We start from the raw sequence: 16,184 nt of genomic DNA on the forward strand, positions 1-16,184 counted from the left end.
CCGGTTTTTCGATTTGAATTTACACCTCTATCTAAAATCATCTCATTACCCAATCATAGCAATCTAAACCAAGCCTTACTTTGCCCGTATCGATCTCACTCTCATGCGCTCTCTCTTGCGCCAAAAATCTGACCTCTAGCACTCTTTCAAAAAGTTTTAAATTATATAAAGAAATTACAAACAAACAAATTTTTTAAAAAAATTAAAAATAAAATAAATAAAATAACAAACAAACGATTTTTTTTTTTAAAAATAAAATTATAATTAAAATAAAATTTTAAAATAGTGATTTCAGTTTATAGAATAATTTTTTAATGAGTTACATAATATAAAATGTTATCATTTTCCTAAATGATATTAAAATGTTAGGGTTAGTTATATTTCTGCATTTCTTGCCCTTCGGCTCTCCCTCGCTGTTTCAAGTCTCTCCATCGAAGAACAGTCTCTCTCTGCCTCTCGGTCTCTCAATCTGCTTCCTCTGTCACTTCTCCTCGGCTTCTTGTTCTGATTCGTCTGCTTCCTCTTCGGCTGGTTCTTCATTGACTGATGTCTGCTGCGTCTTCTCTGCGTTAGTAAATCTCTCTCTCTCTCTCTCTCTCTGCTTTGGTGGTTGTTTCTTTGGTTGTGTTTCCATTTTGTTGTTGACTCGCTGAATTCTTGGAAAAGTTTCTTGCTGATTCTTGTGGCTGATTTCAATTTTTGTTCTATTTCGGAGGCCGCGGACGAAATTGGAGGATACCCATCAGTCCGTAGGGCGGGTGGGGATTTAGAATCCTCCAATATCGGGCGGTTATCAGCCTAGAGGCAAACAAACGATGATAAATCCCTTTGTTTCATTGTTGCTATGGAAGCAGATAATATGAATCGGTCCTGTCCGGGCTAGTATTGGGTTGCTGATCCACACGGTTCGTGCTCCAACCACCCAGGAAGAGTTGCCTCCCCTGTTCGGTAAGCTTTCTTCGTTTCTCATTTTTGTCTCCTTTAGTTTTTCCTTCAGCTCACTCTCTCTCTTTCCCCCTCAATTGGTGAATATTGTCCAAAATCTTCAGACAGTTAAGCTTGATTCACCCCTGATTTGACTTGAGGTCAGTACATCCTATAATTTGGAACCCAAATTAATAAGAACTGTGTTTTACCAATTGTTCTCGGCTGAGTTTAAAATTTGAGAGCTAATCTAATATCCCAGTGAGAGAGGAAAGGAGAGATGACATTGGGGTGGTATGTAATGGTCAATGTACCATTTAAAAATTAAATATCTTATTAGCCATTTTGAACTAAAAAAGTTAGTTAAAAGCTAAAACTGTTAGCTGTCTGTTTTGGTCATTACCTGCTTTTAAAGCACTTTTTTATTTTGTTACCAAATGAGAGTAATAGTTTTAAAGCACTTCAGACATGTGGTAAGCAAATAAGAAACAACTTTTCAATAATAGAACCTTTTAATAATGCTCTAAACAAAAGCCCCTTAAACAAAAGCTCTATTATCCACTGTAATCCAATGCGAAAATGTATTAAACATGTAAAAAGGCTAAAAACCTACTTTTTAAAAAGCTCGAAATTGAAGCTTTTGTTGAAAATCACTTCTAGAGATTATGTGAGATGCTGAAAATGGTTGGTAACAACTTTAAAAACACTCCAGATATATGTTTAACATGCAATGAATATCTTTTCAACAGTAAACTTAGCATACTAAACATTTTTCACATTTTATTGGTTTATAAAATACTTAATATCATAGTGTTTCATTGTACTGGAAAGAAAGACATGATGACATGTAACAGAAACGTTTTAAATGTGTCAAACACTTATTTAATAAGGTCTCAAGCTCTTGTAAGACATAGTCTACTTCTAGCTCTCCTGCTCAGTGTCCACATCATCAACTAGGACATTAAATGGATAAAACACACAAAAAGCGAGTTGATGACTTAGTAAATAGCACATCACGCTGTTTACATAAACTTAAACTTTTACCTTGGAAACGTTTATACATATTTACACTTATAGAGCATGTGGATCATTCAACAGTAACATAGTATATGCGGTTTTCATAGAACATCTGGGAATAACTATGGCAATTCTAAAATTGGCTAAACATATCTCATGGTCATGGATGATCGATTCAATGAGTCTATGCATCTAGTGTGTTCTATGTATGACGTTTTAATCTTGTCTTTCACTTACATCCATCAATCTTTCTTGTGTATTGGTACAATTGTCGTTGACCGCATCATAATATTAATTCATAACATATCTTTGGTGGACCACACTTTTACCTAGGTGTCTTTCAATGTGGTTTGCACTTCCACTCATAACATCATCAGCCATTCATTAAAGCTTAACTCATTGTTCGCATGGCTTTCTTCTTATCTTATCTTAACATGAGGCATGTGAGCATATTGACTTCATGATATATGGCATGTCATATTCATATGTATGGCATAGCACTAGCCATAATAACATTTGTAAGCATGATTATCATAGCATGGTATCTGTTTAAGGCAATCAACGTGGTAAGCATAATATACATAATGGAATCCACAAGCAACATTATCTTAATCCTACCAAGATTCATGAATAGGGGCTGGCCAATGGAGATGGCGATGCATAGCATAGGCAAACAACACTTTCTCAGCAAAACAATATAATTACTTCACCACATAAAAGTATGGTTGTGCCACTTGCATTTTCAAGCATAAACAGAACATAAATCACACACGTAAGGGGGATCATGCTGCTTATATTTTTCAAGAATAAAAGACTTTAAATCACCATGTAAGGGTATGATTATATGACTTACCTCTTGTGCTCAAGTGTATATATAATACAAGCTCCTCCTTTGCAACCTCGGAAAGCACTCGTAATATTTACTACAATTTCTACCCCCTATTGCTAGTATTTGAATCCTTCTATTCATGCTTTGTATATATGTACAGGTCTGATTTCTCTTTTTTAACGCTTGTGTTTTTAATGAAGCTTTTACAGAGAACACAGCACCTAGTCCATGTGGACTACATTCATAAAATATGGCTAACTTTAAAATCTTGCTTCCAAATAATTCAATTTGTCAGTAGACTACTATAGGATATGATTAGACACTATTTCAAGAAAAATACTTGCATTGTTATTGGGTGAACCTCCTTAGTTGTTAGTGACTGAAGGTTCAGTAAATGATGCCATGTGTTTTACAGTTTTTATACTTATTAAATTCTGATCAACTTCAATGTTTTACCGATCAAAAAAAAAAAAGTTTTTATACTTATTAAAAAAAAAAATCTAATGCTAGGAAAGTCCTTACATAGGTTTGTATAGCTGTATTCTATAAGGGAAGTTCAAGTGTTACATAGGTCTGATTTCTCTTTTTTAACGCTTGTGTTTTTAATGAAGCTTTTACAGAGAACACAGCACCTAGTCCATGTGGACTACATTCATAAAATATGGCTAACTTTAAAATCTTGCTTCCAAATAATTCAATTTGTCAGTAGACTACTATAGGATATGATTAGACACTATTTCAAGAAAAATACTTGCATTGTTATTGGGTGAACCTCCTTAGTTGTTAGTGACTGAAGGTTCAGTAAATGATGCCATGTGTTTTACAGTTTTTATACTTATTAAATTCTGATCAACTTCAATGTTTTACCGATCAAAAAAAAAAGTTTTATACTTATTAAAAAAAAAAATCTAATGCTAGGAAAGTCCTTACATAGGTTTGTATAGCTGTATTCTATAAGGGAAGTTCAAGTGACATCAGTCTGTCCGCTCGAGTTTCTCTGAAGAAATTGGGTTGTTCTTGCACAACCTTGCCTTGGTTTTCTGTATGTAGGCATTAGAAACAAAGGAATTATGTTAGATTTCAGTAGTCATCAAATATTTCAAAGGCCAAAGAGGCTGGTGACATGGTGAAGAGATGATGCTGCAGGCTTCTTTTTTAACAAGGAACTTTGAGTAAAGAGCTGGGAGGGATTTTTTTCTGGAAATCTTTTAGGGCAGGGGTGTAAAAGACTGTTTTCCTGGGGCTCATGGAAACAGAACCCTAAGGGAGAAGGGATGGCAGCTAATGCCTTGTCTAGTGGTTTCCGTGTTTCATTAAAGGTAAGTTTCCCATTTTATTGCAGAAAGTCTCAGTGAAGGTTAGAGCTACAAAGGGGCAACAGGTGTTGGCATTTTTACTGATTTTCTTTTCTGGCAGCTTCCTACAGCTTGTTAGGAAATTAAGGTAAGATCTTGGGCACTAGCTGGGTGACTATTGGGCTTGATTTTGGTGCTGGTCAGCAGGTTTACAAAGCCTATTTGCGAAGTTTGTAATCTGGTAATTTCCTAACTTGAAGGAACTGGGAAAGTGGATAACTTGGGCACCAAGTTGGTGCCCAAACCAGGATTTCTCAGGCTGACAGCATACTTTCCAAGCTTCTCTTAGGAAGTTTCCTACGCCTAATGCATGCAGAAAGTTCCCTATTATGGTTTGAGTGCTTCTGCCGAGGCTATATTTTTTTTAATGGCACAGGCCCTTGGTAAGGAGTTTTCCGCAAATTCACCTTGCGTAATTTAAAGGGAAGTTCCCCCTAGTCTGATAGTCCCTAGAAATTGTTTACACCCTAGAGGATTGGTCAAACCTTCAGGATTCTGGTTTCCTAATTGGCTGGACAACTATTTTCCTAGATCTTTCCAGGTTGTTCCTCTTCCTTGGGTGATGTTAGCAACTTCCGTATTTGGTTTTGGGTGTTGGCAGCCTCCTTGGATATGACTCTTTAGGGTTTTTCCCCAGGCCAACACAGCTGTGACAGCCTGTTAAATTCTCTTCAGCTTCTGCCATAAAAAGAAGATCTTTCCTGAATTCATCCTAAAATCGCAGTAGCCTCTTAATGGGGAATTTCCTAATTATTGCAGCTCTAATTCTCAAATGTCCTCAATTTATTCCTATGTGTTGGCAGGAAAAAAGGGTGTGATTTTCTGTGGCTTTGTCAAGTCAATGCAGCTGTGAAAGATTAGGAAACTTCTAAGTGTTGCATTAGGCATGCTTTCTACATTCCTTAATTGACTGTTACTACAAGAAAACGAAAGTTTTCAACCTGAAACAATTCAAATCTGCTATCAAAGTTCACAAATTTGCAATACAATAAATACATAAACTCAAAAAAGGAATGCTAGATACACTCATGGATTGTGCAAGCACCGCGTACTCCTTTTGAAAAGAGTGGAGTCCACTACTAGAAGATTATCTTTTTCATGCGGGTCCCATATTTACTCTTTTCAAAATGAGTGTGCAATGTTTGCATACTCTATAACTACAAATATCATTTCTCAACCCAAGTTGGCTTAACTTAAAAATTCCCCAACTTATGCACCCAAAGGGTTTGGGGCTGACATGTTCCCTTGCTTTAAGGGCAACTTTGGCATTGCCCCTGTTTCAGTATGTACATACTCGGTTTCCTTGGCATCTTTTTGGGACTAGTCTAATAAACTCTCACTTGGGCTGCCAAGACTCAGGCCTCGTTTGGTTATACAGATGTGATGAAATGAGAAATCTATGAATAGTAGTGAGATGTTTAAGTTAAGATGAGATGAGTTGGTTTCTAAAAGTGTAAGTTTGGATATAGAAGTGAGATGAGATGATTGTAACACCTTTATGGGGATTTGATAAAGTGGTGGGCTCCAGAACATTATTGCCATTGCTAGCATTGGCTCAAGCCCAAAAATGGAAAATAATGGACTATCCTTTTAAAAAAAAATTTATTTAGATGCTCGGTATAAAAGATTTCATAAATTTAACAATCAGTTTAGAGTCGTTAACAAAATAACTTAATAATTGAAAGCATAAAACCAAACATTGCCATAAACTGCCTAGATGAGAGACGTCAATAAGCAACATATCATATAGCAAACATAATATAAACATCAGTTTTCTTTGAAAATCATGCATACTTATAGAACTAAACGTGTACATGAATTGTGCATAATGCCTTAACTTGTCTTTCACTTTTCTTATTGGCCGATACCCATTGTGCATAGTGTCTTAACTTGCCTTACACTTTACTTATTTGCTGATATCCACTATTATCTCTCGTGAGTTAGGGTTAGCGGTCTTGATGATTTTGATTCCAACCGTAGCCATGGGTTAGGAATCCATACGAGGATGACACCACTAGGTGCACTACCAGTGTCTATCCTAGCAATGCAATATACCCTTACCTTATGGTACCATCATACTTATCACCATCATACTTACCATAACATAGGCCAATACATATCTTTTTTTTTATAACTAATAATATTATATATATATATATATCAATAGGAGTAACCAAGTACAATGGACGTACAAGAAAACACCTAGCCCATAAAAGAGAGCCCCTAATGACCCAAAAAGCCCATGAAACCTACCCAAAATACACCAAGCCTGAATTGGAACGTTACACACCTCCCCAACCTCAGCCTCTTTTTTCCCTAAAACTAATCCTCTACCCAAACATCCCACTACAAGATTGTCTTCACAATGCCCTCCTGTGATACCCCATATGATATGGATAATGGTAGGTGGTGTATGAGATCCCACATTGCTTGGGAATGAGAAGTTCTTGCTCTTTATAAGGTTTCAATGGAGCTCTAATTGTATCATTGACTAGTCCTTTTAGAATATAGGCCATGTGGTTTGGACCTTCCATTGGGGCGTTACAAATGGTATCAGAGCCTATCCCAACTAGAAATGTGGGACTTGAGCCGTGCCACCTACAATGGACAGGCCCGGCGAGGACGTCGGGAATTTAAGGGGGGTAGATTGTGATATCCCACATGATATGGATAATGGTAGGTGGTGTATGGGATCCCACATTGCTTGGGAATGAGAAGTTCTTGCTCTTTATAAGGTTTCAATGGAGCTCTAATTGTATCATTGACTAGTCCTTTTAGAATATAGGCCATGTGGTTTGGGCCTTCCATTGGGGCGTTACACCTCCCTTTAGTCTTCCCTCGACTTGAGCTACCTCCCTTAGCATCGTAGTTGATTGCCCATGAAAGACGCTTTTAACTCTTTGCTTTTCTTAAAATGTGATTTGGTTTCAAGCGTGACTCACCTGACACTTTAACTCCCTGCTTTTCTTAAAATGTGATTTGGTTTCAATCGTGACTCACTTCAATTGCAGTAACTAGAGCTTTAAATTGGTCTTCATATTCTCCATGTTCTCCATATGAAAGCCCCAGGATTTGCTAAGCCTGTTAACTTTATTCACAACCCAATCTGATGGTGAACCTGCTATATCGTTTAACGAAGGAAGAGAAACCAGGGGAACAAGATTATCCCTAGCCACAGTACCCAACTGCACTTTTGATTCTAAACCTTCTCCCACACGAGGCACCAACGGCAAACCGCTAGTTTCCTTCACTCCATATGGTTGCTCGATAGCTATATGGTTGTTGTCATATAGCGTATGCATACATTCGTTCATGATCACACTTGCATACTTTGTTGTCATAACTGGACTTATCATAACTTATCATGATGCATGAAAACCACATAAAAATTATGGCACTTCTAAACATATCGTGATGCATGTACAAATGCAAAATAACATAAATCGTATGCATAAAATCATGGCATTTACGATTTATCATGACACTCAAAATCACTATCATAATGACTTATCATAACAAAGGGCCATACATATGTAATACTCTAAAAGAATGTTCTCGTTTACTGTACGATTTACATAAAGGTATGATCATGCTACTTACCTCATATCATTGATCTAATGATTCAGGTGCGTAATCGATTACCTATAAAAATAGGATGTAACTTTACTTCAATTTCTAATCACCCATATCATCATATTAAAGACTTAAACTTAACACCATAGATCCTCCATTTAATACCAAAATTATCATCACACCTAAATAAGGAACACACTAACCCATTGGGGAAGATCCTCACTCTAGACAATATAAGGAAACACTAAGCCACCGTTGACGATTTCTTTGCTAGAATGGGGGTTAGCTTTGGTGATGCTATGAAGGGTGGTTGAATTTTTAGCAAATTGGAGAGGCCTACACAGGAATTCCAAATTGCAACAATTTGGAAAATAGTTTCGATTGTTCTATAGTTGTGCCTTTGAGAGAAGAATGACAGATGTTTTGAAGATCATGAGTGGTCAATAGGCGAGCTTAGAATATTTTTTTCTATAATATATCACTAGATGTTTTGACAGATGTAATAAAATGGCTTGAATATTCATGACTTTCTTGTATCACTAGACGATCATATATAGGTGTTGTTCTTGTATGTCCCATGTACTTGGACTATGCCTATTTGTGACGGCTTCAGATTCTGCTTGGGATTGGATGGATATCTGAAGCGTTGGGACATGCAACACAATGTTACTTGTCTCCATTCATGACAGATAAAGATGTAATGTTCCTAACATGCATCTAGTAGCATGCAATATTCGCAACGGATAATTTTTTTTTTAGCAACACTATGCACCAAACTAATAATATCTCAAATACTTAAAACATGATCCATACATATTGAAATGATAAACATCCATGATTACAGTACGGGTCTCAGAAGACTCTAATCTCAAAAGCATGGGAGATCGAGCTCCATAATAACATCACCAAAAATATAATTATTGGGCTAGCTCGTCAAACAACTCGCGTAACCAATAATACCATAATACTATCCAAAAATCTAATTAAGGAGACCACAAGCTCCACGTCGCGTCGGCGCCACCTAATCAACCTCCTCCAATCTGCCAGGCTCTATTCCCTCTCCTCAATCCTGACACATCTCCTGCCATTCGGGGAGAATGGTAGTTGGGACTAATTGTAAATCTCACGAAGTTAATAGAGAACTTCCACACAGGTTAATGATGCATGCATGGAAGTAAAGGCATGAATGTATAATCAATAGCATATGGAAGTGATTTAAACACAATACTAGAAATTGGATCAAATAGGGTTTGGAGGCCAACATTAGGGTTTGGGAAAATTGTATAGGATTTCGGTTTCAACCAATCTTTTGGGGTTTCAATTGGATTCCAACCATTTAGGGTTTCACTAGGGTTGAAACCCTCTTTGGTTTGGCACAACTTGGATGGTTGGATAGAATAAGGTTTTGCTTAGGTGGCATGATCTCATACCTTGATTTCCTTCACAATCTACCTCATGGTTCCTCTTGGTGCTAAGTGTCCAATATTATTTGTCAAGTGTGACTAAGATCTTGTTAAGTGTCCAAACAAAAATTCTCTAACTTAATTTGGACATTTCACATTGTGATTTTGAAAACACTACACTTAGTGCTACTATTGAGGTTACTATTCATTCCGGGAAAGTGAAAAATAAACTTTACACTGAAAAATCCTAAACATACACACTAAACTAACTGTGCAATTTGTTTATCGAGACTCAATCCCGAAGTGCCTCGAAATAAACAAAATGCGTTTTCGAACAAACTTTTTGTTCAAAAATTGAAAATTAGATTATTGCACTATAAAATCATAAATAATCAACTGAGTCTAAAGGCATAGACCATATGACATTCTAACACCTAATTATATCAAATAAATAAAATCGTGCATCTGGCACCATAATGAGTGGTTACACTGACTATGCTGACAGACTAAAACATACGTGATTGGTCGAATCGTGAAAACTTTTGAAATTTTTCATGAGATTCCTAAAGCCTATAGAAATTCCACCATTGAATTTCTAGCGGGCTATTACACTATTTCTTTCATCACTAAAATTCTTATTTACCAAAAATAAAAAAATAAAAAAAGAAGAAGAAGATTTTCCCAAGGTTGTTTATATTTCTATATTCTGGTCATAGGAAATTTGACAGAAAGATTTTCACAAGCAATGTCTCTTTCCAAACGATACTATATTTAAGTAATTATCTCTCGAAACAATTAAAAGGTGCTTAGATTCTAAAACAGTAAAATGAGCTCTCCTCAAGTTGTGCAGTGAATGAAGCTTGAAATGTCTTCTTAAATTGAAATAAGTATACGATAAATCTACAAAGCATTATGCTCGAAACAATGGTTGCTCAATTAAAGGCTAGCAAAGTAGTCATGCTATGAACTGATATTTCATCACATGCACGGGTTGAAGTTTTCAAATGGTGAAACAATGGATCATAGCTAAGCTACCCCTCCCTGGATCTAACTTTTAAGTGTAGTCACCATTTGTAAGCTAAATAATAATAAACCATTTTTTTAAGTGTAGAAGAAGAGTATTGAGATAGCTTATAATGATTGTGAAGCTTTAAGGAAGACAATTAGTGTGAAACCCAAAAAAGAAAAAAACAAGCAGTGCAAAACACACTGTTTTGATCAGAATTATTTTTTTCCCCTTTCCACTTCTCTTTCCCCAGCCCATACCCTAATTTCCCCCCCCCCCCCCCCCTTTTCCTGCGCAGACACCCACAAGCCCGCCCCTTGTCTGTGAGCAACAACCACCTCGATCACATGCACGTGGGTGTCACCTTCGAACGCTGCCCAAAGCCTCTCCCTCTCCAATCTCCGTTCATTCCATCCTTTGGCCACCACCCACGCCGGACCCTCTCGGTGAGCAGCAGAATGCCAGACGCCACTAGGATGCTCACTTTGTTTCTATTCCTCTCCACCGTGGGTGTTGCCGCTCTCGCATCTCGAGCCAATCAACACTGACACACCACCAAGAGCAACCCGAACGCTCCTAGGCAGCACCACCTCAGTCTCAGATTCAACAGATTTACTGCAATGAGTTCGTGTACGGTAACCTCGAACATTAGCCTTGTAATCACTCTTTAATTTCTGTGAATTGTGCGATTTGTGCGTATGGGAAGATGGGTGTTCTAAATATGCAAGGATTGGTGAGCGTGTTTGTAATACTGAATTTGTAACGGAGTTAAACGAATGTTAAAGAGGTTGGATGGAATAGAGGCGAAGTTTTGGGCTTTTAGCTTGGGTCATTATAAACCCGAGGCACCATGTGCAACTATTTTGATTTGGAGTGGGGGGGGGGGGCTGTTTGATAGACATATTGGGAGGAAGTGTGGGCTGGTTGCATGATTGGCATGTCGGAGGTAAGTTTGTTTGACTTTAAAGTTTGGAATGTTCATTTGACGTGGGTGCGATGAAGGGTTAAGGGAACCCAAGGAGGTTGGATTAATCTATTTGTGTAGTGTAGAAGTGTACTTGGGCTTTTATAAATCCAAAGCATCAAGATGGACTAATTTGTTATGGGTTGTTTACGAGCGCACTTGGACTTTTAGTTTCGAGTTTTACAATGTTGTCTGTTGGTTGGTTTTGTACAAGGACAAGTTATTAATATGTTAGCAATACCTTTTTGGATTAGGTTGCGTTTCCGTTGCGGCTCGAGTTCTAGTCTTAGATAGTACTTTGCAAAAGCTAGGTACGTGGTGTTTATGCTAGATTTTGCTATAAATTGACTGAGGTTAACTTTGTAAAAACCCTACATGTTTTGTTATAAAAATGGCCTCGGTGATTTTCCGCACTAGTCTCAACTTCTGAACTTTAAAATTTGACATTTTATCATGGCTGGTGTAGTAGACATGAGTAGATCTTTGCACGATGATTTTCTCCAGCATAAACTGTGAATATGAAATTCTAAAATACTTGTCCGATTATATGATATTATTTGATCAGATACTATTCCTATTATTGCATTGCATTTTATTTTATCTGATGTCTGACCTTGCCACGAGTGTAAATGGTGAGCTCCGATGTCTGACCTCGCCACGGGTGTAAAATGGTGGCCACTGATGTCTGACCTTGCCACGGGTGTAAAAATTGTTGCCTCTGATTTATGAGTGCAATCTCTTTGCTCACTTAGTAATTTATGTTCTGCTTGGTTATTCGCAAAATGCACAACCCTACCATGGGAGTAAACATTGCTTATGTTCTAGCTATGATTTTGTTCAGTATCCTTGCCCTGAAGGTCTCATAGTATTATATATGCATATAATGATCACTGAAATGATATGTTTCTGGTAATATTTCAACCATTTTGATAATTGTCGGTCTTATGCATTTTATAAATGGCTCATGTTTATACACTAGTATAGGATCGCTGCTTACTGAGTTGTTGATAAACTCACTCCTTATCTCTAATACTTTTCAGATGCCTTTGAGGTGCCAGTTGAAGACCAGGAATATGAAGTATGTGTGGGACTAGTTGAGCGTAGAGGAATAAGTGCTTGAGGTGCACAAGTGGTTACCAATTTTGAATAAGTGCAAAAGGGTACAAGAGACCATTGGATTAATTAGTGAATTATTTAATTCTTCTCCATGTTAGTATTATGAGTTAATAGTGCATTATTTGAGACTTGTGGAGTTTCGTTTATTGATTAAGATTAGACTTGAAGCGTAGTTATGAAGGAAAGTTTTTTTTTTTTTTTTAAATAAATGAGTTTTTACTTATTATAAAGAAATATTCATTGTCTTTAGAGTACAGTATGGATGATGTATTGTAATTTTAAGAGGCAGGAATTAACTCCCTAACCCTCCGGGTACTGGGTGTTACAATTAGAAACTCTTTCCTTCATTTTCCAGTTGATAAACTATAAACATTTTCAAGATAGCATTTGGTGGAAAATTTTGCAATTTAAAATTTAGAAAAATATGACCTTTTGCTTGGGTCTTGCAATATATACGGGAAAAGTAAGGAAGATTTTTTTTTTTTTTTCCATTTTCTGTCCCTGGTAATTATTTTTCTGTTTTGAAGCGTTAAGGTCTGCCTTTAAAACAGGTGCCCAGTTATATGCATTGTAATTTTTATCATTGCATTTTCAGATAACATACATTGAAATGAGTTTCAGGATGTTGCACTTGATTTAATTCGTGAATCCAATGTTTCCATTTTTGCCTCTCTTATCAACAGTTTCTGTCTCTGGTACTGATGGAACTGGCAGTGATGGACCCCTATGCGGCCAGTGCTGGACCAATTGATAGTTCAGTACTCTATGATCAGGAGAAACATGTTTCATCAGCAGTTTGGGAAGGGCAGGTACATATTACCATCACATATGCCTCAATGAACTACTTTTATCTTACCTGTGTTTTCGTCAGAGAAATATTTTCAGCAGTAATACTTGTGTGTAATGATGCTTCATTATTGCATCAACAGGAGCGTGGTGCACTTCGGTGTCACGAACACACTTCAAAACTTGATCAGTGGACACTTACAGTAAAACAGATCGAGTTGGTAGAGAAGGCTGGATTTGGCTACTTGAGATTGATTCCAGCAGTTAGTCTAGACAACCCACTTATCTCTGCACTAGTTGAGAGGTGGAGGAGAGAAACCAATACCTTTCACTTGAATGTCGGAGAAATGACCGTAACCCTTAAAGATGTTGCGCTTTTGCTTGGCCTTGCAATTGATGGAGAACCTGTAATAGGCATAACATATACCACATGCAGCTCAGTTTGTGAGAAGTACCTTGGGAGAGCTCCAGAGTCCATTTACACGAGTGGTGGAATGGTGAAACTAAGTTGGTTGAAAGAGTTCTTTTCTCGATGTCCTGAAGATGCGCCAATTGAAGTGATTGAACAGCATACACGTGCTTACCTTCTATATCTTGTAGGCAGCACAATATTTTCCACCACCACTGGGAATAAAGTCCCTGTCATGTATCTTCAATTGTTTGAGAATTTTGATCACTGTGGAAATTATGCGTGGGGAGCAGCAGCATTGGGATTCCTGTACAGGGCCCTTGGGAATGCCTCTCTTAGATCTCAAAGTACTATCAGTGGCTGTTTGACACTACTACAGGTTATTCATGTGCATATTCTTTATTCTTTTGAACCTTCTTCATTGGTGTCTTTCAACTTTTTGCCAATATTCTACCTTTTCTTAATGTGCAGTGTTGGAGCTACTTCCACTTGAATGTTGGGCGACCAAAGCTCAATCACGATCCGATGCATGATTGCTTTCCATTTGTACTTAGGTGGAAAGGAAAACAGACTGGCCCAACCGCAAACCGTGATGTAGTATTTTACCGTAAGGCCTTGGATTCCTTAAAACCTTGTGATGTAAGTTTCTTTTACTTTTCACACATGTTTTTCAGTTTTATGCTCTTATTGCAAATCAAAGAAATGTCATGCAATTGGAATGGTTGGTGTGTAGGTGGAGTGGCTTCCTTACAGAAATATGGATAGTATGGTAATTCCTGAAGATATTAAAAGTACTCTAATTCTTGGGAGGTCCAAGACAATGTTGATATGCTTTGACAAGGCAGAAAGACATCTCCCAAATCGATGTCTAAGGCAATATGGCATGCTTCAATCAATCCCAGAGGATGTGCAGCGATGGGAGAGAAAGAGTCGTGGTGTTGATGGTGGGGTTGACTTGTCAGGGAAAATGGAATCAGAGCTTAACGAATGGTTGGACCGAAGACTCCATATTGTGGAAGGTGATGATGTTGCAGACGAGAGCATGTACATGCAGTGGTATCTGAGAATTACTCGTAAATTTGTAGGGAGGCCTATTTCTCTTTCATCCGAGTTCCAAAGAACAGTAAGTCTCTGCTGCCTTGTTTACTTTATGTTTGGTAGCAATTGTAAATAAATTTTGTATTTTTAAATTATTGTTTGGAAACATTTTTGCAGAATGCTGGTTTGAGGGATATTGCACACATAGCAGATACATTCTCGACAAAAGGTTTGGATCCCCAACAAATTGAATCAATTTCGAGGATTAGGTATATTGCACATGAGTGTCTTAGGGACCAAGTTGGAGGTCCAGCCATGGTTTCAGTAAGCCCGGAAACTGAACTTGGGAAAAGGGTAAGAGGAAAGGAGAGGGTGAGAAGGAAGGCTAGTGGAAAACGGTTCCGGAAGGACGATCAAGTGCAGTACAATGAAGCTAGCGATGATGATCAATCTCAATTTGGTGGTGCTGGCATTGTGGGTGATCAACTACAATTTCACCATGCCGGTAGAGAGGTGGATCCTTTGCAGATATGTCCTATACATAGCGAAGAGATGCCTTTGCAGATAATTCATGCTGCAGATGAGGGTGAGAATGCACAGCTTTGCAATGCAGATACTGAGGTTCAACATTTAGAGGTAGGTCATACAGCTGGCAAGGAAGAAAATGCAGAGATGGGACATGCAGTCTGTGAGGAAGAAAATACAGAGCTAAGCCATAGAGCTAGTAAGGAAGAGAAAGCAGAGATAAACCATGCAGCTGATAAGGTTGATGACAAACAGCTTACCAAAACACCCAAGGAGGTCGATGACTCACAGCATGCATCAAAAGGGGTAAATGGTTCTCAGCTTTCAGATGCTATTAAAGAGATTGTTGATTCACAACCTGATATAACTAACCAGGTTGTTGAAGAACAGTATTCTGTTGCGACCAATGAAGTAGGTGATGCAACAGATGAGGTTATTGAATCACAGCATTCTTTTGCAACTAATGAGGTTGGTGATGCGACTAAGGAGGTTATAGAACCAGGGCTTCCAGTTGCAACGAATGAGGTAAATGATTCACAGCTTTTGCATGATAGTAGTGAGAGTGATCCACATACTGCTAAAGAAGAATTAGATGTTATTCCACCATCATCTCTCGAAACTTGTGATGATATTGCACAGAAGGGTACTTGTAGCGTTGTAGTATAAAATTATGAACTTACCATGTGATTTTGTAGAGGTATTTGTCTCAATTACTCCAATAGGTGTCTATGATATAATGTGCTCCTTATTAATACTCTCGTAACTTGGGCACTATTGCCTTCTCATCAATCTAAGATTCCAAATTTTATAATGATATGCAGCCTCCATGACAATTTTTCTTACTCTTTTCTGATAAGTAAAGTAAGATTTTATTTGATAAAATCATAAGGCGGTCCAAGTATACCAGAAAAATCAATGGAGGTTGTCCAAAGGAGCAAAAGTCTTGAAGATAAAAGACCTCAAGCTCTTCCATTGTTATACTAAACAGACAAAGACCCCTTTCCTTAGCGTGCAGTTTGAGGGTTATCATATAACCCTTTTCAATTGGCAAGGAGGTCTACTATCTTTCTGAAATTTGGCTAAATAAGTCATTCGATTAGGCACCAGCGCAATGGAGTAAGAGATGGTTTAAATATTCCCGACTCTTCCTGCAGATACAGCACCAGTCCATCATAATAAGATGGCGTTTCCTTGGGTTATTCATGGTGAGGATCTTTCCCAAGGATGATAGCTAGGCGA

General features: G+C 37.7%; 1 protein-coding gene and 2 non-coding genes across 8 annotated transcripts; all 3 read left to right on the forward strand.

The window, feature by feature from the left end:
* Positions 1 to 338: 338 nt before the first annotated feature.
* On the forward strand, positions 339 to 15,759 carry LOC108987017 (protein MAIN-LIKE 2-like). 6 transcript variants are annotated; one of them, XM_035694567.1, is made up of 9 exons: positions 381 to 572; positions 855 to 948; positions 10,406 to 10,737; positions 12,112 to 12,231; positions 12,871 to 12,996; positions 13,117 to 13,761; positions 13,854 to 14,021; positions 14,116 to 14,505; positions 14,598 to 15,759. In XM_035694567.1, the coding sequence occupies exons 5-9, from the start codon at positions 12,889 to 12,891 to the stop codon at positions 15,609 to 15,611; spliced, it is 2,325 nt and encodes a 774-aa protein (XP_035550460.1). In that variant the 5' UTR covers positions 381 to 572; positions 855 to 948; positions 10,406 to 10,737; positions 12,112 to 12,231; positions 12,871 to 12,888; the 3' UTR covers positions 15,612 to 15,759. The 6 variants fall into 6 exon arrangements, with proteins under 6 accessions (XP_018815398.2, XP_035550460.1, XP_018815399.2 ...); XM_018959854.2 differs by having other exon boundaries at positions 381 to 568; XM_018959853.2 differs by lacking the exon at positions 10,406 to 10,737 and having other exon boundaries at positions 339 to 572.
* Positions 3,047 to 3,178, forward strand: LOC118349776. Its single transcript, XR_004802691.1, has one exon. It is a non-coding gene; the product is annotated as a small nucleolar RNA snoR74 (small nucleolar RNA).
* LOC118349777 lies at positions 3,458 to 3,589 on the forward strand. Its single transcript, XR_004802692.1, has one exon. It is a non-coding gene; the product is annotated as a small nucleolar RNA snoR74 (small nucleolar RNA).
* Positions 15,760 to 16,184: the final 425 nt, after the last annotated feature.

This window comes from Juglans regia, chromosome 10 (genome assembly GCF_001411555.2).
Source record: "Juglans regia cultivar Chandler chromosome 10, Walnut 2.0, whole genome shotgun sequence".
In the NCBI taxonomy this organism is placed as follows: Eukaryota; Viridiplantae; Streptophyta; class Magnoliopsida; order Fagales; family Juglandaceae; genus Juglans; species Juglans regia.